The sequence below is a fragment of the Tenrec ecaudatus genome, chromosome X, assembly GCF_050624435.1.
Source record: "Tenrec ecaudatus isolate mTenEca1 chromosome X, mTenEca1.hap1, whole genome shotgun sequence".
NCBI classification, from domain to species: domain Eukaryota; kingdom Metazoa; phylum Chordata; class Mammalia; order Afrosoricida; family Tenrecidae; genus Tenrec; species Tenrec ecaudatus.
Window position 1 is genome coordinate 142,620,464 of NC_134548.1, and position 25,856 is coordinate 142,646,319.

General features: G+C 41.1%; 1 protein-coding gene across 2 annotated transcripts in view; it reads right to left on the reverse strand.

Moving 5' to 3' along the window:
- ZDHHC9 (zDHHC palmitoyltransferase 9) overlaps window positions 1-25,856 on the reverse strand; it is a 50,661-nt gene that overhangs the window by 9,998 nt on the left and 14,807 nt on the right. For both annotated transcript variants that reach the window (XM_075538908.1, XM_075538909.1), the window contains exons 3-4: window positions 22,027-22,187; window positions 14,806-14,964 (exon numbers count right to left, since the gene is read on the reverse strand). In XM_075538908.1, the coding sequence (XP_075395023.1) occupies window positions 14,806-14,964; window positions 22,027-22,187 (320 nt within the window). The remainder of the gene's footprint in view (window positions 1-14,805; window positions 14,965-22,026; window positions 22,188-25,856) is intronic.

Below are 25,856 nucleotides of genomic sequence, written 5' to 3' on the forward strand. Positions count from 1 at the left end.
TTGCCCTTGATTAAGCCCCACTAGGCATTCTACACCCTTGTCTCCGTTATTATAGTTCACTTGTTGATCCCTTGTCCCTGGGTTGGTTGACAACCCCCCTTCCTTTCTCCCACCTCCCCTTTTCCCATGTTCCCCCAGAATGGTCGGTGCCATTGTTTTCATCTCTGAATTGTTTATTCCACCTATCTTATCTAGATAGATATGCAGAGATATTAATAAGCGCAAAAACCAGGCAAAGCCAAACAAAACAACAAAGGAAGACAAAACCAACAAAACAATAACAAAAAGACAGCCAATGACAAAAAGTAAAGCCTATAAATAGTTCCAGGTCTGATTTTTGAACTTTAGGAGTGTTTTCCAGTTGAGTCTGATGGGGTGCCACACTCTGTCCCCAAAGTCTATTCCTTGGGGATTTCCTCACTTAGCTCCTCTTGCTACTCTGTTGCATGCCCTTAGTGTTTTGCCCCACTGTGATGGGGTCAGATCAGGCACCATCCCCGCACTGTGTCTCCAGTGTTGTCCTTCGGTTAAATTTTTAAATTTTCATATCCATCTTCTTTGATTCCTGTAAGCACAATGGAAGTTGGGCAAAAGGTGATATTCTTGTTCTCATTTACAGATGACAAAACTAAATCACTAAATGGTTAACAGCCCAGTCATTGCTTTTCCAGATAGACAAATTGAAGAGGTCGGTGTACTGAATTCAGGAAGAATAAAACCAAAAGACCACACCTACTGCCACCAGTCGATTCTGACTCATAGTGACCCTACCAGGAAGTGTAGAACTGCTCCCTGGGGTTTCCAGGAACAAAAAGCTTCGTCTTTCTCTCACAGAGCATCTGGTAGATTCAAATTGTTGACCCAGTGGTTAGCAGCCCAATGCATAACCAACTACACCACCAGGCTCCTTTGTCAAATTTTCTTCGCTATTTCCACTTCTTTGGGTGGAAATAGCAAAGAAATTTGGAAACATTTAATAATGGGGAGGGGCTTCTGATAAAATGGCAGCCTAGGCAACTACAACAGACAAGAAAGACCAAATGAAACAGATACAGAGGATAATCCTAGAACTCTGAATTTCAAAGAGCAGGTTAAAGAAATGAATTAAATATGCACTAAGATGAGAACCTGAACGAGGCACATAGCAGCTGAAATGTCAACTGGCCTGACACAGCTCAGCCATGTTGAGCTTTTGCAAGCAGTCTTTCATCAGGACATCAGCCAGACAGGAAATGAGCTCACACCTGTGGCTGGAACTAGAAAGATGGGCTCCTCCCCTAGCACCCTATAATTTCCTGGTGACCAGAAGCACAGCAAGGCCCCACCCTAACCCACTCAGTGACACATCCTGCCCTTCTGGATCAGGCTCCTGGTGCCACACCTCCTGTCTGGATATGCATGAACTCCACCTCAGACAAGCAGAACTCAGAGTACTAGGCAAAGGGTCTGCCCCTGGCCAAATCTGGCCTGGCAAGCACTCCTATAAACACCACCCTTCTGAGCCCTAAAGAGTTCCCTCCAGGAACAAACATCCTAATATCAGCGGCCCTTTGAGCCTGCACAAACTACTTGCATATCAGGGACCCTGACCCCAGACAATACTAGGACAGCAGGAACTCTGGCTGGGAGCAGGCATCCCCCCCTACCCCCCCCCCCCCGCACCTCTCATCTTCCCATGCCATGAGCTCCTTAGCTGGCAAAAAGCGCGCCACCCTTACTGGGTGCCCTGCCCTCCAAGGTATTCTTTGTTTCTTCTTTCCCCGGTTATTTATATGTTCTCTACTTTCATTTTTTCTATTTCTGTTTCTCTTTTCCTCCCTCACTTCTTCTTTTTTTCCTTCTTAGTCCCCCACCCTCAATGTTTTCTGTTCCTGCCCTACTTAGTGTTGTTGATTGTGGGGTTTTTTTGGTCATCCCTTGTTTTTATTTTCCTTTCCTTTTTTATTTTTGGTTATGAATTTCTGTATCCTTGCTATTTGTTTTACTACTTTCCTCCACTTGATTTCTTGATTTTTTTGTTTTGTTGTTTTCCTATTGATCGCCTACTTTCCCCTGCTGATTGTTTTCTTTTCTTTATTATATCCTTCCTTTTTTGGTTTTGTTTGTCCTCTCTCCCACCTAAAGGGAGACAGCAAGCTTTCCCACATAACCTACCCACATCCATACTTCCTGCAATCCTACCTACTGGACAAGGGCCACTACTTGCTCCTGTGCCATCTAATCAAAAATGGACAGCAGCTAACACCAGCCAAAGTTGCCCTGAACCACACAATGCCAATAGAAAGCAGCCAAAAACTGTGTACACCCTCACATTCTCTAGTACACCTACTATGAGGTTTTTAATATCTATGCACTCAATGAAAGTGCCTCAAAACACATAAATCGATTGATCTTTAACAGAATTGAAGAGAGAAGTAGACAACTCTACAATAATAGTAGGAGACATTAATACATCACATTCAACAAAGAAGAGAACTAGAAAGAAACTGAACAAAGAACTAAACAACACAATCAGCTAATGTGACCTTGTAAACATGTCTAGAACACTCCACCCAACAACAGCATAATAAGCGTTATTTTCCAGCACGCATGGAACATTCTCCAGAATAGGTCATAAGTTAGGCCACAAATCAAAGCAAGTCTTAATAAATTAAAACATTGAGATGTTGCAAAACATCTCAGATCGCACTGATTTAAATATAGAAATCAACTATAGAAAGGTAAAGGGCTAAAAAATGTCAAACACATGTAAATTGAATAACATCATGCTTATAAACTATAATAGTAATAATAACTAGAGAATGAGAATAGATAAAAATGAAATTTTAAAATTCCTTGATTCAAATGAGAAAGAAAGTACAACATATAAAAATCTTTGTGAGATATATTAATAATCTTAGAATAATAAATACATTCATCAAAAAAGGAGAGACAGAAACAAAATTTAAAAATACAAAAGGAGAGACAGAAACAAAATTTAAAACTACTTTAAAAAAGGAGAATGAATCAGATTAGCACGTTAACCCAATATCTCCAGAATTTTAAAAGAAGGGTAGTGTAATAAGCCTTGTCACCAGAAGAAAAGAAATAATAAAGATTACAGCAGAAAACATGAAACAGACAAAAGAAAAGCAATAGAAAGAGAATCAACAAGACTAGATGTTGGTTCTTGAAAAGATTCATAAACTGGAAAAACACTAAACAAATTTAACAAAGAAAAACAATAGAATGAAAATATCACAAATAATAAATTAAACGGGTAATGTCACAACAAAACCAACAGAAATAAAAAGAATGATAACAGAATATCATGGAAAACTGTACTGCTTGGGGTGGGGTAGGGGGGGTAAGGAAGTGGTGCTAACAAACACAGGGACAAGGGAACAACATGGGACATAAAATGGTAGTGAGGGGGGAGTGGCAGGCCTGGTGGGGAAAGATCAAGGGTAAGGTTGCGTAGAGAAGAGGTATAGCTGTAGCCCAGGTGGGGACAGAGCATGGTAGTGGGGCAGGAGGGAAGTCAAGGGAGATGGAGGAAAGAGCTAGGAGTCAAAGGGCATTTATGGAGGTATAGACAAAGACATGTACATGCAAATATATATATGAGGATGGGGAAATAGATCTATGTGTCTATATTTATAGGTTTAGTATTAACGTGGCGGAAGGACCTTGGGCCTCTACTCAAGCACTCCCTCAATGCATGAATACTTTCTTTTATTAAATGTGCACTCTATGATGCTCACTCTCCCGACACAACTGCTGAAGCCAAAGTGGGTGAACAAGAAAATGTGAAGAAAGCTGAAGGTGCCCGGCTATCAAAAGAGATAGTGACTGGGGTCTTAAAGGCTTGAAGATAAACAAGCAGCCATCTAGCTCTGAAGCAACAAAGCCCACATGGAAGAACACACCAGCCTGTGTGATCGCGTGGTTCCGATGGGATCAGTTATCAGGCATCAAAGAAGAAAAAAATCATATCATTGGCTGCACACCTCCATGATACGATCGCCGAATACAAACGGGTGCATAAGCAAATGTGGCGAAGAAAGCTGGTGGTGCCCAGCTATCGAAAGAGGTAGTGTCTGGGGTCTTAAAGGCTTGAAGGTGAACAAGTGGCCATCTAGCTCAGAAGCAATAAAGCCCACATGGGAGAAGCACACCAGCCGGTGCGATCACGAGGTGCCAAAGGGACCAGGTATAAGGCATCATGCAAAAAAAAAAAAAAGAATATATATGTGTGTGTGTGTGTGTGTGTGTGTGTGTGTATACCATAGTGAATGAAGGGGGAAGTGCAGAGTGGAGACCCAAGGCCCAAGCGTCGGCCACTGGAGATCCCCTCATAAAGGGGTTTAGGATAGGAGATGAGTGAGTCAGGGTGCGATGTAGTACCGATGAAGAACACAGCTTTCCCCCAGATCCTGGATGCTTCCTCCCCCCAACTACCATGATCCGAATTCTACCTTGCAGGACTGGATAGGGCAGAGGTTGTACACTGGTGCATATGGGAGCTGGGGGCACAGAGAATCCAGGGTGGACGATACCTTCAGGACCAGGGGTGTGAGGGGCGATGCTGGGAGAGTGGAGGGTGAGTGGGTTGGAAAGGGGGAACTGATTACAAGGATCCACATGTGACCTCCTCCTTGGGAGATGGATGGCAGAGAAAGGTGGGAAGGGAAACTCCGGATAGGGCAAGATATGACAAAATAACAATCTATAAATTATCAAGGGCTCATGAGGGAGGGGGGAGCGGGGAGGGAGGGGAAAAAAAGAGGACCTGATGCAAAGAGCTAATGCTTTGAAAATGATTAGGGCAAAGAATGTACGGATGTGCTTTATACAATTGATGTATGTATATGTATGGATTGTGATAAGAGTTGTATGAGCCCCTAGTAAAATGTAAAAAAAATTTTTAATTAAAAAAAAATGATTAGGGCAAAGAAAAAAAAAGAAAAACTGTACTGCAACAAATTTGGAAACCTAGAAGAAACAGACTCATTTCTAGAAATACATTGCCTACCTAAACTAACACAAAATAACATAAAATTTGAGCAAATTATAAGAAAAAAATGATCAAGTCACGAACATACTCACAACAAAAAAAGTCTAGATCCAGAGAGTTTCACTGGTGGATTCTACCCACCATTTAGAAAGAGCTAACACAAAATCTACTCAAACTATTCCAAAGAACAGAAAAGGATGGAATTGTCTCAAGTTCATTTAATGAAGCGAGCATAACCTTGATACTAAAACCAGGCAAAGATATCACTAAAAAAAGAAAAGTATAGACCAATCGCCTTCATGAACATAAATGCAAAAAGTATCAACAAAAGGCTAGCCAATTGATTACAACAACATATATAAAAAATTACATCATGACCAAGTTGGATTCATACCAAGTATTCAAGGATAGTTCAACATTAGACACACAATGTATTCTACCATATAAATAAAACAAAGAGGTGGGGGGTACACATAATCATATTGTTTGAGGCAGAAAAGACATTTGACAAAATCCAAAAGCCAATCCTGACAAAAATACTCAGCAAAATACAAGTAGTGGGGAATTTCCCCAACATAAATAAGGGCATATACACAAAACATCATCCACATTACTCTCCATGGAGAGAAAATGAAAGCATTTCCCTTGGGGACAGGAGCCAGAAAAGGATGCTGTCACTCCTACTCAATGTCATGCTGGAACTCTTAGCCAAAGGTCTAAGAAAAGGAAGGGAATATTAAAAGCATTCAAATTGGCAAAATAAAAGTAAAACTCTACTTGTGAATGATATGATCCTGTACATAGAAAATCCCAAAGTTGTGGCAAGAAAATTCCTTTTTAGTTGTTGTTGGGGGCGGGGCAGTTATAGAACAACTTAAATATTTCAAATGGACCAAAAATTAGTGTCATGTACAGTTAACCTGCCCTCAAATGGAAACTTCCTTGCTAGTACTTTGAGGTCTACAAGATGTGTCTTAAAGAATGTACTACTTTGGAAAACAAAGACTGCTTAACTTGATTGGGGGTAGGGAAGGGCCTATGGTTTTTCTTGATGACTGACTGGTGTAACACTGTCCTTTGGGCAGCTGAGGAAGTTTCATGTTTTCATTAGACATCGTTAGGCGCAAGAGCTCTTGCAGGAAACCTTTGCTGCTGTAAGAATTCTGCCATTTTGCTAGCACTGATATGGCTCTTCTTGGGTCCACTCCGCCATTAGAACTGTTAACTCCATTCATATCAATTTGTGTTACAAATATTACAAAAGGGAGGCGCCTCTGGGTATTTAGGTCCACATTTTATTTTAAGCCTGCACACTGTTTTTCAGACATTGTCTGAGCTCGTGCTGGCTGCCATCTTGCGTTGCTCAGAAATTTCTTGTAAACAATGAAAAGATTCAGCACAGTGGCAGAGTAGAAGATCAACATACAAAAATCGGTCAGATTTCTTTATACTAACAAAGAGAACTCTGAAAAGTACATTAGAAAATCAATATCTTTACAATAGCTACCAAAAAATTAAATACTTGGGAATAAATGTAACTATAGAAACAAACAACCTATACAAAGAAAACTACAAAACACTACCACAAGAGTCAAAAGAGAGCATACTATTCTCATGGACAGGAAGACTTAACATTGACAAATGGTCAGTACTGCCCAAAGAAATCTACAAACATAATGCAATCCAGATTCAGACTCTCACATTATTCCTTAAAGAGAACATTAGAAAACTAATCATCAACTTTAGAAGAATGGAACGAGACCCCGGGTAAGAAAAGCACTATTGAAAAGAACAGTGCATATAGCCTCTACCTTTCCAATCTCCAAACACAGCTGTGGTAACCAGAATCAATCTAGCACGGGTACAAGAACAGACACACAGACCAACGGAACAGAACTGAGAACTCCAAAGTGAAGTCATCCACCTATGGATGGCTGATCTTTGACAAAGGGTCAACAGTCATTAAGTGGGAAAGAGATAATCTCTTTAACAAATGACAAAATTGGGTATTGATTTGCAGAAAAGTAAAATAGATATCGATTTGCAGAAAAATAAAATAGGACCTTCATCTCACTGTATATACAAAAACTAACTTAGATGGATCAAAGATCTGAAATGATCAAGGGTAAGGTTGCTTAGAGAAGAGGTATACTCTAGCCCAGGTGGCAATGAAGCATGGTAGTAGGGCAGGAGGAAAGTCAAGGGAGATGGAGGAAAGAGCTAGGCGTCAAAGGGCATTCATGGAGGTCTAGACAAAGACATGTACATGCAAATATATATAGGAAGATGGGGAAATAGATCTATGTGTCTATATTTATAGGTCAAGTATTTAGGTGGCGGAAGGACCTTGGGCCTCTACTCAAACACTCCCTCAATGCATGAATACCTTCTTTTATTAAATTGGAACTCTATGATGCTCACTCTCCCGACACAACGGCTGGAGCCAAAGTGGGTGAACAAGTAAATGTGGTGAAGAAAGCTGATGGTGCCCGGCTATCAAAAGAGATAGTGACTGGGGTCTTAAAGGCTTGAAGATAAACAAGCGGCCATCTAGCTCAGAAGCAACAAACTCCACATGGAAGAACACACCAGCCTGTGTGATCGAGTGGTCCCAAAGGGATCAGTTACCAGGCATCAAAGAACAAAAAATCATATCATTGACTGCACACCTCCATGATAGGATCGCTGAAGACAAATGGGTGCATAAGCAAATGTGGTGAAGAAAGCTGATGGTGCCCGGCTATCAAAAGAGGTCTATCTGGGGTCTTAAAGGCTTGAAGGTGAACAAGCGGCCATCTAGCTCAGAAGCAAAAAAGCCCACATGGAAGAAGCACACCGGCCGGTGCGATCACGAGGTGCCAAGGGACCAGGTATAAGGCATCATGCAAAAAAACACAACAACGATATAAGTGTGTGTATATATGTGTATATGTATATGTATATATATACCATATTAAATGAAGGGGGAAGTGCAGAGTGGAGACCCAAGGCCCAAGTGTCGGCCAATGCAGATCCCCTCATAGAGGGGTTTAGGAGAGGAAAGGGGTTAATTAGGGTGCGAGGTAGTACCGATGAAGAACACAGCTTTCCCCCAGATCCTGGATGCTTCCTCCCCCCAACTACCATGATCCGAATTCTACCTTGCAGGACTGGATAGGGCAGAGGCTGTACACTGGTACATATGAGGGCTGGAGGTACAGGGAATCCAGGGTGGATGATACCTTCAGGACCAAGGGTGTGAGGGGCGATGCTGGGAGAGTGGAGGGTGAGTGGGTTGGAAGGGGGGAACTGATTACAAGGATCCACATGTGACCTCTTCCCTGGGAGAGGGACAGCAGAGAAGGGGGGAAGGGAGACTCCGGATAGGGCAAGATATGACAAAATAACGAGGTATAAATTACCAAGGGCACATGAGGGAGGGGGGAAAGGGGAGGGAGGGAAAAAAAAAAGAGGACCTGATGCAAGGGGCTTAAGTGGAGAGCAAATGCTTTGAGAATGATTGGGGCAGGGAATGTATGGATGTGCTTTATACAATTGATGTATGTATATGTATGGATGGTGATAAGAGTTGTATGGGTCCCTAATAAAATGTAAAAAAAGAAAAAAAAAGCTAAAACTATAAAGATCATCAATTAAAAATAGGGACAAATTTAGAGTTCATAATTCATGACACAAATATATTATCAAACTTAATTTAAAACAAACAGCAAAAGTTAATATAGATAACTGGGACCCCCTAAAAGTAGACATGTGGGTGCATCAAAATATGGCACTAAAAATATAGAAAAAGAACCCACAGACTAAGGAAAAAATTGTAGTGATGATGTTACCAGAAAAGGGACCACTTTCTAAAATGTATAAGAGGCTTCAACACCTCAACAAGAAAAAGACAATCCAATTAAAAATGAGCAGACACCAATCCATGTGATTCAAGGATTGGAAAAAATAAAATCTAAGACCAGAAAAGGGAACAGTATTAGATCTTAAATTCTGAGCACTATAAGCAAATGTGGTGAAGATATTTGATGGTGCCTGGCTATTAAAAGATACAGTATCTGGGGTCTTAAAGGCTTCAAGCTAAACAAGCAGCCATCTCTCAGGGAAGCAACAAAGCCCACATGGAAGAAGCACACCAGCCATTGTGGTCATGAGGTGTCAATGGGAATAGATATCAGAAATTCAAAAACAAGTCATCAAATTGATATGAAGGAATATAGACAAAGTGGAGACCCAAAACCCACCTGTACGATAATTGGACAGTCTAATCCCTCACAGAAGGACCACATGGAAGGGATGATATATCCAGGGTGTAGTATAGCACTGGTGAAACATATAACTATCCTCTAGTTCTTTAATATTTCCTCCCTTTACTGTTCTGGTGTTAGTTTTACTTCATTACTCTTGTGAGACCTGTGTTTGTTCATTTGTATAATTAAGGTCATTCAAAGCATGAAATTCAAGATAGCTAAACCCTTCAGAAATAGCAATGGGAGTAATGATTCCCTGAAGGTATGGGGAGAGGGGTGGGTACAATAGCAACAGCAGTTGTGTAACTCCACTCAAGATGGACGAATAACAGAATGTAGATGAACAGATACATTGGATGGTATAAGATAAGGCAAATAATAATATAAGAAGAAGAAATCCTGGGGGGTAGGGTGGGGAGGGACTGGATAAAGGGACATCACAGAGTCCAAGAAGAAAGAACATGTTTTGAAAATGGTGGTGGCAGCAATTGTACAATGATGCTTCATCTAATTGAATTATGGATTGTTATAATACCTGTAAGAGTTCCCAATAAAATTATTTTTAAAAAGAAAATTGTGAGCACTCAGTTTGCAGAAGACCGGGATGACAGCGAAATCCCAAAATTCATTTGCAGCATCTTCGTGGGGATTACCCTCTGGTGAATACCCTCTGACCATAGACCGGCCTTGTGAACAGCCTTTCTAGCAGACAGAGTGCATTATCAGGTAGATTATTGCAAATGTAGTTAGGTTAAAATGTAATGCCTTATCATTGGATCTGCTCTTTGACCCATTTTAAATTTGCTCTAGTTTTAAATATTGTCTGCTTTGTTATCCATTGAGGTTTTTCTATTTTGTTACTGTTGATGAGTTGTTTGTTTGTTTGTTTCTGTTCTTTGTATGGTTTTCTGTATGTGAAATCCAGGATAGGTAAATCTATGTTAGAGATAATAATTGGATTAATGGCTTCTTGGATGTCTGGCAGGGGAAGTTGAGGGGAAATGGGGAGCTGATGACAATGAGTACAAGAAATAATAAAATGTTCTAAAATTTATTGTGGTGGTGCCTTCACAACTCTTTGTAATATGATATCTGAATTATATGTCAATAAAACTGTTATAAAAAATGAGCAAAGAACATGAATAAATACTTCACCAAAGAAGACATACAGGTGGCCAGCAATGTATGAAGAAATGCTCATAATCATTAGCTACATTAGAGATGCAAATCAAAATAAAATGAGTTATCTCCCCACCCTAGAATAAATAGTACAGTTAAAAAAATAGAAATACTCTATGACCAAGCCACCCCTCTACTTGCTATATATCTTAGGGAATTAAAAGCTGCACTGAGAATACATATATGCACACTGATGTTCATTGTAGCACTGTTCACAATAGCAAAATGGTAGAAACAACTTAAGTGTCTATAAGTGGAAGAATGGGTAAACAAACTGTGGTACAGACACACATTGGAATATTGCACAACTTTAAAGACTAACAATGAATCTGCAAGAAACCTCATAGCATGAATGAATCTGGAGGACATTATGCGGAGTAAAATCAGTCAATCACAAAAGGACAAATACTGCATGAGACCACTAGTGTAAAAGTCCAACAAAGGTTTTCACATTCAGAGAAACATTATGTGATGGTTACTAGGGGTGGGACAGCCAGGGAGGGGAAGCTACTGGCTGGAGGGTAGACACGTGTTAACTAGGGCGGGGAAAGGGAGGTCAGCCAAAAATGATGGAGGAAGAGGAAGAAGCTGAGAAGTGTGTAAGAGTCAAAGGCAATAGAGGTAAATATTGTTCTAAATATGTTTTAAAGCTTTTAGTGCATCTTACTTGGTTGTTATCCACAAAGTTGGTTCTAATTTATACTCCTACCATTGTAGGACTAGGCATTATGAATTTTTCTGAGCTAATTTTCTAAGTTAAAAAAAGGTGTCCTGCTCTTTAGTAGGTGCTACCAAGGCACAAAAAGTGAACGAAACCATTCTGGGGAAACTATATATTGTAGAATTCTCACTATATGACATTCTGGACAAGACAAAACTATGCAGAATGAACAGATCAGTGGTTGCCAAGGGGTCAGGGGGGATAAATAAGTAAAGTGCTGGGCATTTTTAGGGCAAGGGAACTATGCTGAATAATACAGTGATGGTGGCACATGCCACTCCGTATTTTTCAAAACACGGAGAAGGGCACAACCCAGAGTGAATCCTAATGGACTCAGTTCATAGAAACATGGGCTCAATTCTACCAAGTGTATCACAGGAATATACGAAGTCACTAGGTGTGGTGTAATTAATCGCTTTTATCTGGCCTTTGTAGCTATAGTCTTGAGAACCCTGGTGTATGGCATGGGGCTGCACATTGAGTTGCTAACCATAGGTCAGTGGTTCGAACCCACCAGTTGCTCTGCAGGAGAAAGATGACGCTATTTACTCCTGTAAAGGTGTAAAAATCTCAGAAACCCGAAAAGGCAGTTCTACTCAGTCCTATAGGGTCACTACGAGTAAGAATCAATTCCATGGCAGTGAGTCTGTTGAGTTTGAGCTATTTATGGTCTCATTACTCCCATTAAATGACTGGCCAGAATTGTGCAAATGAGGTAAAAGAATCTCTTACAGGGACTGGACGGTGTGTTGATGCAAATAAAGTACACGGAACCTTTGTAGGAGATTAGTTAGTTCATCGTCTTATTGGAAGAGGACATATCTGGAAATTAATATGGAGATTGTTATATAACCAGTGTCTCTGATAGAGACTTTAGAGAGTGAAATTGAGAGAGAGAGAGAGAGAGAATAAGCCGGACACAAGAGATTTCATAGCAAAAGTGACAGTGGCATAAGGTAGTGCAAGCTGGCCCCAGTGGGGTTTACTGGCCCATGGAACTAAGAGTTATAATAGTTGCCCAAGCAGTGCGCAGTGGTATCCAGTCCCTGAGCAGGGCCCAGTGTCAGCAGCCAAGAAGTTGTCCTGATCCAAGAACTTTATTCTGAGTTATTTCTACTACAAGTTGATCCTTATCTCAGGTTGTAACCTGTTACTTCCTTAATAAACTCCATAATTGTAGATGTAGTTTAGCGATATATATGTGATGTTATTGCAAATTACTGAACCCAAAGACAGGAGGAAGTGTACTGAGGAGAGGGGCAGAGCTTGTCTTAGAGCTGGTCTTAGAGATGACGGAGTGGTACAGCAATTTGGAGAAATTCAACATTTGGGATATTGTTTACCTCTACTTCATAGGAAACAACTTTGTGCTGATTTTGGAAGCTCTGTTAAAACAGATGATTAAGAGGGAAGATGGAGGAAGGAGACTAAAAATGAAGAACTGATATCAAGGGCTCAAGTATCAACAACTTTTGATAATGATAATGGCAACATATGTACAAATGCGCTTGACACAATGGATTGTGATAAGAGCTGTAAGAGCCCCCAATAAAAGATTTTAAATAAAAAATACCCACAAATTATTGAGTGCTTGGCTACTAACCAACCCCGTTCTTCCACAGGACAAAGCCCTGGTGGTCTGCTTCCATGAAGGTGACAGCCAACACCTAACACTGTGATAAAGGCTTTGCAGGAGGCACGGTATACTGGAATGTCCTGTACTTTCTGTACAATTTTCCCATAACCCTAAAACTGCTCTGAAAAATAAAGTCTTTTACAAATGAAAGACTCTTGCTTTAATTTTTATTCCTCTGATTATCCGGAGAGATGACCTTTTTTCATGTTAAAATGTTGTTGGTTCTGACTCATAATTACTCTATCTATGTACAACAGAATGAACCATGACCCAGTCCTGCAGCATTCTCACAACTCTTATGTCTGAGCCCATTGTAATGACCACGGTGTCCATCCATCTCGTTGAGGGTCTTCCTCTTTTTTGCTGACCATCCACTTTACCAAGCATGATGTCCTTATTGAGGGACTGGTCCCACCTGATCACATGGCCAAAGTAGGTGAGATGAAGCAGCAGAGATAGAGTAAATGCAAGTTTGGGAATCAGACCTGAGCCAGCTCCTTCTCATCCTAATTACATGTACCTACATAAAAGTTGCTTCACCCAAGTCCTCATCTGTAAAATGGGGATGACCTATCGCATGGGGTAGTTAGGAATCTTGAAGAGAAAAGTCAAGCATTTCACACCGTGCCTAGTATGTAGTAGCCGCTCAAGAACACACTGCTTGTTCTAAGGCCCTTCCTTCCCCAATGCTGCCCTCCAGTGGACTAGGTTCATCCTCTTATGCAAGGTGGACCCTGCCTGAAACAGATCCAGCAGAAGAAAACCGAGATTTTGCAGAACAGGCTAGTTTGAGGGTTTGTTTTTCAACTTTAGACTCCAAAACCAAACCCACTGCCAGTGGGGTGATACCTATTCATAACGATCTTTTTTTATTTTTATTCATAGCGATCTTATGAGACAGATTAGAATTGTTCTATGGGATGTCCAAGGCTGTGAGTCTCTATGGAAGCAAATAGTTTTATCTTTCTCCCGCGGAGGAACTGATGGGCTCAATCCATCCACTACCCGGTTAACAGTCCCCATGCTTAAGTACTCTGCCACCGGGATATTTAAATTACAATTTGTTGTAGACACGTACAATTGATTCCCAGTTGTTCCCGAGTTTTCCTCTTATCTAAAGCGATTTTGAATCTAATTTTTCTCTCCCATTGGTTTTACTCAAGAATTGGTGACCAACCTGACCCTCTTCTTTTTTTTAATCTTTTTTTTGGGGGGGGTCAGGGTCTTAGGGTTAGGGTTGTTAGGGTTATTGGGGTTAGGGTTGATAGGGTTTGGGTTACGGTAGTTAGGGTTATGGAGTGAAGGTTTGGTTAGGGTTTGGGGGTTAAGGTTATAAGGGTTGCATTAGAGTTAGGGTTGTTAGGGTGAGGATTAGGCATAGAACATTCTAACCTACTGGGTTAGGGTTAGGGTTTTTAGGGTTAGGGTTGTTATGGCTAGGGTTGTTAGGGTTAGGGTTGATTAAGGTTAGGTTTAGGGTTGGTTAGGGTTAGGCTTGTTAGGATCAGGGTTAGGGTTAGTGTTGGTTAGGATTAGGTTTTGAGGATTGGGGTTAGGGTCTAGGGTTAGGGCTGTTAGGGTTAAGATTCGGGGTCAGGTTACGGTTAGGGTGAGGGCTATGTTTAGGGTTAGGGGTTAGGATTAGGGTGAGGGTTAGTTTGAAGGTGAGGGTTAGGGATTAAGTTTAGGGTTAGGGTGAGGGGTTAGTGTTGGGGGTGAGGGTGAGGCGTTAGGGTTAGTGTGTTAGGATTCTCTCAAGAGAAAACCAGAATGCTAATAATTATATATATAAAGATAGATATATATAACACAAATGAACAGTTAAATTATATACAGATAGATATATAATACAAGAAATGAACAGTTAAAGTGTAAAGCAGTAAAAATAACTCAGTGCAACTGACTCTCGCGAGAGTGTTGTGAGACACTGGCAGTCCTTCAAGTCTTGAGGGCTGCCAGGTAGCCTGACCCTCTTCTTGTGCATCTCAGTGTTCCCCTCAGGCAAGGTCCCCTTGGCTTTACTTACCCACACAGTTGTCACAGATGCTGCAATGGGAGGCCCGGGGAGGCCGGAAGATCTTGCATGTATAACAGTATTTCAGTTTCACAATCTGGTTATTTATCTGGAAATTCTTGATACGAGGTGGTGGTCGTTGGCCTTGGGGTACCGTACCATTGGTAGCTTCTGTAAGTCAGTAAAGAAGGTTGACATCATTTGGAAAACAAAACAAAACAAAAAAAACCTCACTGCCATATAGTCAATCCAACTCATAGCGACCCGTTAGCACAAAGTAGAACTGCCCCTATAGGTTTCTGGGACTGTAACTCTTTATGAGAATAAAAAGTCTCATCTTTCTCCTGGGAACAGCTAGTGGTTTTGAACAGCTGACCCTGCTTGCACTTAGCAGCCCAATGTGTCCTGCTATGCCTATTTGAGGTTCTCTGATTTCAAACTAGGATTTCCAGGCTGGACTTTCTATGTCACAGTGTGCCTTCCACAATCCCACTGAAGAACATACACTTCTTTTGTATGCATATGAAAAAGGATTTCTTTAGGGGTGTTTTGGTCTCATTCCCGAGAAAAACATTCATAAAACAAGAAATAAAAATGGCTCAAGTATATATGAGATGAAAACATTCAACTTTACAAATTATCAAAATTACAAAAATTAAAACACAAAGATAGTGCCACCTATTCTACTAACATATATGTAAAAGAATAAAAATACTCAGTGTTGGGAAAGCTTTGAGGAAAAGACCAGTCTCATATACGAAACCCAAAAAAACAAACGCATTGTCATCAAGTTGATTCCAACTCATAGTAGCCCTATAGGATAGAGGAGAACTGCCCCTATGGATTTTCAAGACTGTGGAACTCGATGCAAGTAGAAAGCCTCGTTGGTCATGGAGCAGCTGGTGGTTTCAAATCGCTGACCTTGAAGTTAGCAGCCCAAAGCATAACCCACTACACCACGAGGTTTGCAGATGGCAGTATACTATACTACATGTACTCGCTGCCATCAGGTCAAGTCTAATTATAGTGACCCTATGGGACACAGTCGAACAGCCTCTTTGAGTTGCTGAGCCTGTAACTCTTACAATTTTGGTAACTACTGCACATGTCAGTAGTTGCCCAAACTGTACTTATTTATTTCACTTTAGTTAATAATGAGTCAGTACTGTTTTCTTTTGATTCAATTTTTGGTTTTAGTCTTACCGGACACCCAAGTTAATATGTATCTGCCCTCTAGCTAGTGATTCAACTTCCTCTTGCCTCCTGTCCTGGTAGCCATAAAAAAAATGTTTCTGTTTGTGTGAAAACTTTTTCTGGACTTTTTATATAACAGTGGTCATAAAATATATTTGTCCTTTTGTGATTGATTGGCTTACTTCATTCAGTATAATGCCCTTCAGTTTCACCCATGTTATCAGGAGTTTTAAATTTTTTTTAAATCAAATTTCTCTTTTTTTATTGCAGAAGGGGAGGCAAGGATAAGTAAAACATTTTGAGGCATAAGGATATTTATGTAACATTCTGAGTACAAGAGAAAAAGGAATGGGGTAAAATTTCAGATAAAGATAACTGTGTTTATATTTTTAGTTTTTTTCAGTCTTTTATCTTTTTAATAGGGATACAATTCACTTATAAGAAAATTCACCATTTTATAATTCAACGAATGTTAGTATTAGGATAAGTTAAAAATATTGCTGCAAAATTCTAGAAAGCTTTTTAAACAAAAATGTCAAAAGGCAAAGCTATTGAATTCTCGACAGCCTGCCTTCTAAGTCTATACACTTTGGAAGGTGGTATTTCCAAGTCTCTAACCCCATCTGTGATGAACTCTGTGCTCTTCCAATACACCACGGCCAAACAGCAGCTGTGGCTTCCTCAGGGGGTCCATTTGTATTCCTTTTCTATTTTCATTGAGTTTGAGAGAAAACAGGAAGTCGGAAGGGCTGTGGAATGGATGAAGTAAGGTGGCCCTCAAACGTCTTCATAAACCAGCCCTTGCTACCCTTGAAGAATGAGCAGGGCCATGGTTCATGATGGAAAACAATGTCTTGACACCACATTCCTGGCTTTTTTTCTCACCAACGCAGTTTTCCGCTTTCTTCAGACTTCTTTCTAGTACGCCCCTGTGATCATCCTATGTCCTTTGAGAAAATCTATCAAGATCACACCATCTTAGGAATTAAAACCAAAAAAAGCAGTCTCCATAACCATCTGAACTGACCCAGCAGATCCTCTGGAAAGTCACTGTTTTGTTTAGATTCTCTCTCTCTCTTTTTAAAATCATTTTATTGGGGCTCATAGAACTCTTATCACAATCCATACAATTGTGCAAAGCACGCTTATACATTCGTTGCCCTTGTCATTCTCAAAATTGGCTTCCCGCTTGGGTTCCTGGAATCAGCTCCTCATTTTCCTTTTTCCCCTCCCCTTCCCTCCCCACTCCCCACTCCCTCAGTTTTTAAATTTTTATATGATCTTCTAGATTCTAGAATCTAAAAACTTACCAAAATCACAAAGACATGTATAGAAGATATTTCTATAAGGCTATTTGTCATAGAGTCACTTTTAATTTTAAAAATGGAAAAAATAACCTCAATGTTAATGAAAGTGAGGTTCATTAAGCTAGGTAGTTACATGAGTTAATAAGAGATAGGTTAAATAAAGCATAATACTGACATAGAATGGAATTATATGGGGCCGTTTAAAATGGAGTATAGAAAAAATAATAACAATTTATAAATTAGCAAGCGTGAGGGAAGGAGGGTGGTGGGGGAGAGAGGGAGAAAATGAGGAGCTGATACCAAGGGCTTAAGTAGAAAGCAAATGTTTTGAGAATGATGATGGCAACAAATGTGCTTGACACAATGGATGTACATATAGATTGTGAAAAGAGTTTTACAAGCCCCCAATAAAATGATTTAATTAAAAATTAAAAATAAAATGAAGTATAGACAAGTGGTGATCCAGGAAAATAGGCACAATATGTTGCAAACTGAAAATATAAGCCAAAATCAAATTCATGAAAGACTGTTCATTTGCAAAAGCATAGTATATGTACAGAAAAAAGCCTGGAAAAACTTATAATTAGGGGGGGAAATTAAATTTTTAGATAATTAAAAAAAAATTAAAGTAACATTTTTATTGCAGAAGATTTAGAGACTCAAAACAGAAAAAATAAAGAGGAAAAGTGAAAATCACAGATGATCTCTCAATGCCAGTGATAGGAATGATTTTGGTGTATTTATTTCTAAACATTATTTAACAGATAAACATTCATGCTCTCTAAACACTTGAGATGATATAAGTATAATTTTGTACCCTGTCATTTCCACTGAATAATTGCCCATTATTATTATATATGATATATAATACTCCATCTTATTATATATTATATATGTAATACTCCATAGATAGTAGACCTATGAATGTACTGTGTTTTGCTTAACTATTCCATGTTGTTGGGTATTTACATTGCCTGTGTTTGGTTTTTTTTCTGTTTTGTTTTAAGTGATGCTGCCTGTAAAAAAATCAAAACATTGCAGATTGTGGTGAAGTGAAATTACATACATATGGCTCTTCTATCCATTTCTCGGTAACTTCCATCACATGATTAGGTAGGAGCATGCAAATAAGGTGTAGAAAACTCTAACTCAGGTATTGGTCAGTTTTTACCATTCCTCTGAATATAAGAGAGCCATCTCAGAAGCAGGTAGAGAGGGAATCCTGGGGACAATCAAGCTAGAGGAGGCACCAGTGACATGCATGTGAGATCCCTGTCTGAAATTAAGGAGGCAGCAAAGACTGGCACAAAAACCATGACACAGAGCAGAGGAGCCTTTCCACTGAGATCATGCGGCAGTGAGGCAGGGCGGCAGACCAGTTTGTTGGCCCACGGAGGCAGAGACCAAGGGACTGCATGATGGAGAGGCTGAGAGCCAGAGAGAGATTTGGTTGCTGGCTGAGAAGAGGTGCTACTGTGGACAAATGATGACTGTTTTCTGACCCTGGTTTGGTAACCAGTTAACTTCCCTAATAAACTCTCATCATCATGCGTCTTGTCTGTGAGTTATGTGTAGCCATTACAAGGGATTATGGAACCCAGCAGAGACCTATGATGCCATGGGAGGAATCGCTGATGTCGGAATACGGCAAAAGAAGGGAAAAGGGTGGAGGCATGTCTGACCTCTGCCTTGTGGCAATAGGCCTGGAGCTGTTGGGGAGTTGGACTCTCCTTCAGATGTGACCTCCATACCATTTTCTCACGGACAAAGTTGCAATTCCCTCGGGTCACCACCCCAGTCCTAGTACCTGTCCCCTCCTCCCTTCTCCAAAAAATATATTCAGTTGTTAAAATTGATTTCCAAAACAGAAAAAAGGGAGAAAAAAGCATGCTGAAATCTAAGCAATAATAGATGAAATTGCTGCCATGAAAATAGCTGTGCCCATGTTAAGAAGAGGGGGGAAATGATGTAATAAAAATCCTTCTACAGTAATTTGTATAAATCTCTATTTATTTCATTTAAATGGACACTTTAGAGAAGTAGAATTGTTGGGTCAAAAGTATGCACCCTTAAAGCCCAAATTACTTATTGTCAAAGGGCTTCCCACACAGATTGTGGTGATGGCAGGCCCTCCCCACCCCCCACCCCCGGCAGCAGCTGAGCGTTCCAGTGTCGGTTGCACCCGTACTGTGCAGCATAATTCTAAAAACAGAATAGTTTTTTATTTTAAAAATATCTGCCATATGGAACATTTTTCCTTTTTCTGAGGAGTGAGGTGGATGCTGTGAAATCAAACAATAACAGTGTGTCACACATCTGAAAAGGATGGGGACAGCTATTCCTGAGAGGACGATGGATGTTCAGACATGCCACCTTCAGATTCCTTTGCATATACTTTAAATAAGGACACCTGGGAAAGACAACACCTCGCTCCCCCACCCATTGGGGAGCTCTGAGAGGAGAGAGTCACGTGTCTTCATCTTTCCCCACCCCCATGCCCCATCCACAGCAGATTCAATACAGGCTGAAGACAGGTTGATGAAAGCTTGCTGACATAAGTATAAGTGTGAACTCAATATTAACATGTCAATCCGTGGGTCACCACAAGACTGTGAGAGACTGGGCCTTCAGTTCAGTGATCTGACACAAAGAGCTGGTCACTTCAACAAATTACTATGAGATACAAGAAACTCCTAAAGACAGGGGCGTGACCCCTCAGCCTCTCCATGGGGGCATGGAAAGGGACTATAAAAGAATAGAAGCAGCAATCACAACTCTCTCTCTCATGCTCTCATCTCCCTAGAAAGCTAGCCAACACCTCTAGCCTCTGCTTTCTTCCCATTCTTCCCACTAGTTTTAGGTTCACAGAAAAATCACTACAGGAAGCCCACAGAGCTCCATTATATCCCCTCCTACCTACACCTGTTTTTTCTTTGAGCATCTTACATTCCCATGGGACATTTGCTCCAATTGACAAACCCATTGCTATAGATGCATTGTTTATTAACTAAAGTCGAGAGTTTACGTTCATCTTCACTATTATATAGTCTTATGGGTTTTGGACAAACGTTTACTGTCATGCGTTGACTACTACAATGTTGTCCAAATTCACTGTTCAAAAATATGCTCGTCTATGTAGTACTCCACCCTGGCACCGCCCCAACCTCCCCCACCCCCCGTCTCCTGAACCCCTGGCAAAAAGTTTTCAAAAAGAAATTCACTAATAAGCTAAGGGGGAAGGACAGATAAAATAAATACAAGAAGTACAGAAGCATAGACATCTTCAAAGGCCCCTCATGAAACTAAAGGCTAGCCACAGATCGACTCCTTGACATAACTTTAGTCTTACAAGTACCAGTAGCATCCAGTACTCCATCTGGATTGGATACTATGATCGTTAAGGTTTTATGTCAACTTGGCTGGGTTAAGATTCTCGGTGGTTTGGCACTTAAAACCTAGAAATTCCCATGATATGACCTAACACAATGTAATCAACTCCATAATGGAATCTGTTTTATCAGAAGATTAAAGTAGGATACAACACCCTTACACAGATCACAACCCAGATGCAATCAACTGAAAGGAAGTTTCCTAGGGAGTATGGCCTGCTTTCAATTGAAATGGAAAAGCTTGCTAGATTTTTGTTGGGATTGAATCCTACACTTGGCTCATGGACCTCTAGTTCTTTGGACTTAAGCTAATGAATGGCCTGCCATATTGCCTGACAATCTTGGTAGTCATCAATGACCTGCCAAACTTGAATTCATTCCCATCTGTAACCTCCAGCCTACTGTCTTCCTGCTGATCTTAAGTTCATCAGTGCCCACAGCTACTCAAGCCAAGAGAAGCCTTCAACTCATAACCCACAGATTTGAAACTTGCCTGGACCTGCTCTTGCCCACTTCTACAACTGTGTCAGTCATTTGCTTGATATAAATTCATACACACACACACACACACACAAGCTTCACTGGTTTTGCTTCTCTAGAGAACCCAGCCTAACATAAAATGAGTGAAGCTACTGGGTACCTCAACTTGAGGCATTACTGTTAGATCTGGTGACCTCTCAGTCCCTCTTAGCACGGACATCAGAGCCTTCTTTTCCAATGTTAGAACCCAGGACATCCCCTTCTCTGACCCTAGGATGTTCTGCTTCAACTCTTGAAGATATCCTGGCTCCAGAGCAATGTAACACCTTATCTATGCCCCAAACATTCCTACCCTGAGCTGCAAAACTGCCCTGTACTGCTCTTATAATTGCTTCCTTTATCTCCTTTAGAATTGTTGCAGTTCTTGACACAATAGCTGTCCCCTTCTCACCTTGCATGATACCCTAAAATAGAGATTCTAGGCTGGGATGGGCCAAATGGTCTTCAGTAGATGTCTGAATACGTGAAATTACACCCCGAACTGTGTATATGGATAAGAATAGTTTTATGGGGAGACAGTTTACAGCTTTCAAGAAAATCTCAACAAGGTTTAAGAAAGCATCCTCTTAGGAACAATACAGCAAGATCTTGCTATGAAATCCCACCACGGAGAATGATACAGCTGACTTTAGAATTTTGCTACTCTGACCTCCTTACCTGACTCAGGGCATGGTTAGGATCACAAAATCAGAATCTCAGAGGGCATGGCTAAATATGACTGTTAATCTGTAACTACTATTCTCTATCCTTCCCTGTGCTGATTAGGGCCACACAGCAGCGTGCCAGCTGGTTGGGAAACTCACCGATCTCCATTTCTATGAAAGCTGCTTCATCTGGTAGGGCCCGAGGAATCACTCCTGGGTCACTAAAGCTGGTCCTCAACAATGTAGCCATGGAGAAAAGGAAGAGCAGGACAGCAAACACAGGGATGGCAGGAGACAACTGGACGGCCAGGTAGCGGCACCTGAAGAAAGGCAAAGTCAGCATTTCCTTAGACTTACTCTACATTGGGATCCAAAAGAATGTGGAAGTTATCTAGCAATATCCTTAATATCACATGCAAGTAAACTCTTGCTGAAAATAATTTTTAAATGGTTACAGCAGTACATAGATAAGGGACTGCTAGAAGCTCAAGGCAGATTCAGATGAAGATGGGAAGCGAGGGGTATCATTGCTGACTGACTACAGATGGATCTCAGCTGAAAGCAGACATCACCACAGAGAGGTTTCCTTGGGTTTTATTGACTATACAAAGGCATTCCATTGTGTGGAGAATAACAATTTATGGATCACACTGTGAAGAATTGGGAATTCCAGGACACATCATTGTGCTCATGAGGAACTTGTCCATAGACCGACAAGCATTCATTTCAACAGAACAAGGGGATACGTCATGGTCCAAAATCAGGACAGGTGTGTGTCGGAGTTGTATTTTTAAAATCATTTTATTGGAGACTCATACAACTCTTAGCACAACCTATATATGCATCTATTATACATCAAGCACATTTGTACATTTGTTGCCCTTTTCATCACATTCAGTCTGTTTGCTGATCATATAATCTGAGAAACTGGACTGTATGAAGAAGAACAGGCATCAGGATTAGAGAATAATACAATTTTGCTTGCTAAAAAAGCAAAGAGGATTTTAAGCACTTATTGATGGAGATCAAAGGCTGCAGCTTTTCTGATATGGATTACAATTTAACATAAAAATAACCCCCACACACAAAAAACCTCTCACAACTGGGCCAATAAGCAACAGTGTAATGAATACAAAATATGTAGAAGGTGTCAATGATTTGATTTTACTTGGATCCACAATCAGTACCTTTACAAGTAGGAGTCAAGAAAAAAACATATTGCATTGGGTACATCTGCTGCAAAAGATGTCTTTAGGAATGCTTTTATATGGCTTGCGGGACTGTGGAACTGTACAACCACTATGGACATCGAGATGGCACTTCCTTAAAGAGGTGCAGACACAAGCGCCTGAGGTCAAACAATCTCTCTCCTGGGTAGATATGACAAAGAAATCAATAACATGACGTGAACAGATATGTGCGCAGCTATGTTTATTACAGAAATTTCCGTAATAGCAAAAACATGAAAACAGTAAAAATTCTGATTCTAGAAGAATGGAGAAGCAAGCTCTGGTACATTTGTACCATGGAATTTTATCCTTTAATAAAAACACCACAAGACATGGACAAAACTAGAGAACGTTATGCTCAGCAAGCTCAGTCAATATTACCAAGATAAATATTTAATATCACTATTGTTATAAGAAAAAAACAAGAAGAAATGTGGTTTATACACCAATAGATAGCACTTTGATGACTATGAGGAGGCCAGGGATGGGGGCGAGAACAGGGAGAGAGAGGGTTGGGGAGGATGGAAAAAACACATATATGGAGGGTTTAATAGGCTATTGGTCAATTTCATTTCTTGAGATGGGCTGTGTATACATAAAAATTATATTTTTGAAACCACTATACCCCTAAAAAATAAAAATCCCTTCAGATCCCATATCCTACAAAACTGTGGTTTGAGTGACTTTAAAAAAAAAGAGGATGCAAACAAAGTACTGAAATGGATTTGGGGTCATTAGGAACCAAGTAACAAACAGGAGCATCTCAAACAACCAGAGAAACAAAAAGCCTCTTTAAAATGTGAGAAAGCATGACACTGGCAGAGGTGGCCACCCCACTACCCAGGGCCAGCCCAGGGGATCGTGTCATAAAGCAATCTGGCCACCTTGCCATCTGCAGCAAGGAGGACTGGGAGGGCCCCTCTGGTTAAGATGGGCCTAAACTTTGCTCTGAGCCAGCAGCACCAGCCTCCACAGGGGTGGGATTGAAGCCCATCCAGGTGGGGTCCTCCCTCATCCACTTAGGAAGCGAGCCTGCCCCCTCTCAATGTACATAGTTCATGTTCCTGCCCAGGGCAGGCAGGCGGGCATATAAACTGGTTGCATGAGCAGGTCAGACTTTAGTGTAGCATGCAGCCCGATGACGGGCATTTTGTTGAAAACAAGGACCTTGGTTACGGAACCCCTTCAGTAGCTGTCAAGGTTTACTTGTATCTTCTCGACTCCGACTCAGTTGCTGTTAAGCCGGGGTTTATTTTTGTAGGCCATCATACCCAAGGATTAGAGAACCTAGTGGTGGGATTGCTGTTGGTAGTCATGTAAATTGTAATTATAAATAAACATGCAAATGTTTACAGTTAAAAAAAAATGTGAGAAAGCAAAGGTGCCAGTCACTTTGAGCACAAAGGTGCAGATGACCAAAACTGTGGTTTTCTAATCATCTCATATGCATTTGAGTTGGACAATTAATACGAAAGACCAAAGAAGAATGGATGTCTTTGAATTAGGACACTGGTGAGGAATACTGAATATACTTGGACTACCAAAAGAACAAACAAATAATCCGTGTTGGAAGAAGTACAGCCAGAATGCTCCTTAGAATTGAGAATGATAAAACCTCATCACATGTACTTTGGACAAGTAAACAAGAGGGATCAGTTCCTGGAGAAGGCCATCATGCTTGGTAAAGTAGAGGATCAGGAAAAAGAGAAAGGCCCGGCCAGGATGGATTACCATAATGGCTCTAACAGCAAGCTCAAACATAGCAGCGACAGTGAGGAAGGCACAGAACCAGGAAGTACTTCAGCTGTCGTACACAAGGTCATTATGAGCCGAAATCAACTTGACCCTCCCTACCCAAACAAAACTAAGCAAAACTCACTGCCAATGAGTCGATTCCAACTCCTAGAGTCCCCAGAGTACAGGGTAGAACTGCCCTGGTGGGTTTCTGATGCTGCAAATCTTTACTGGGGCAAGAAGTCTTATCTCTCTCCTGCGGAGCAGATGATGGGTTCCGTATGCTGCCTTTGTGGCTAGCAAGTCAAAGCATCAGCCACTACGCCACCAGGCTCCTCAACAAAGCCACGATGCCCTCCATGCCCTGGACTGCTGCAAGAAAGTCAATCGGATCTCCGCAGCAAAGTCAACAGTGGCTCAAGGGCAGAGACCAAGCCTTTATTTCTCTTGATTCACACAAGATTGCTTGCACATTGTTCTGCACAGCAGGAGCTCAACAAATGATTGATTGACCCCACCTATCATTTACTTATGATAGAACCTCAAGGGACCTCCCCCAGCCAGCCCCCAGCCCCCAGCCCAGCCCTTCCCATCACCCTGCTGGGAGCCACTGAAGCACCACCGCTGGAACTCAGTCCTGGAATATTGGAGGCTTTCTTTCCATACCCACTCCTCAGGCCTGAGCTACATGGGAAGAAGAAAAAATAGACTGAGCCCCCATCGGGTAGCAGGGTCACAGAGTCAGCAGGCTTTATGGCCTATGAAAAGCCTCAGGGTTGCGGATGGACTTGAAAACATACATTCCTCTTCTCCCCTCTGTGAGCTCAGTCAGTCGAAGTCCTGGTGGCACAGCGGTAGCCAGAGGAAAGGTCAAGGCTTGAACCCACCAGCTGTTCGGTCGGAGAAAGATGTGGCTGTCTGCTTCTGTCAAGGTGACAGCCTTGGAAACCCTACCGACCCATTCTACCCAGACTATCAGGTTGCTATGAGTCTGAGTACACTTGATGGCAAAGGCTTTACTGGGGT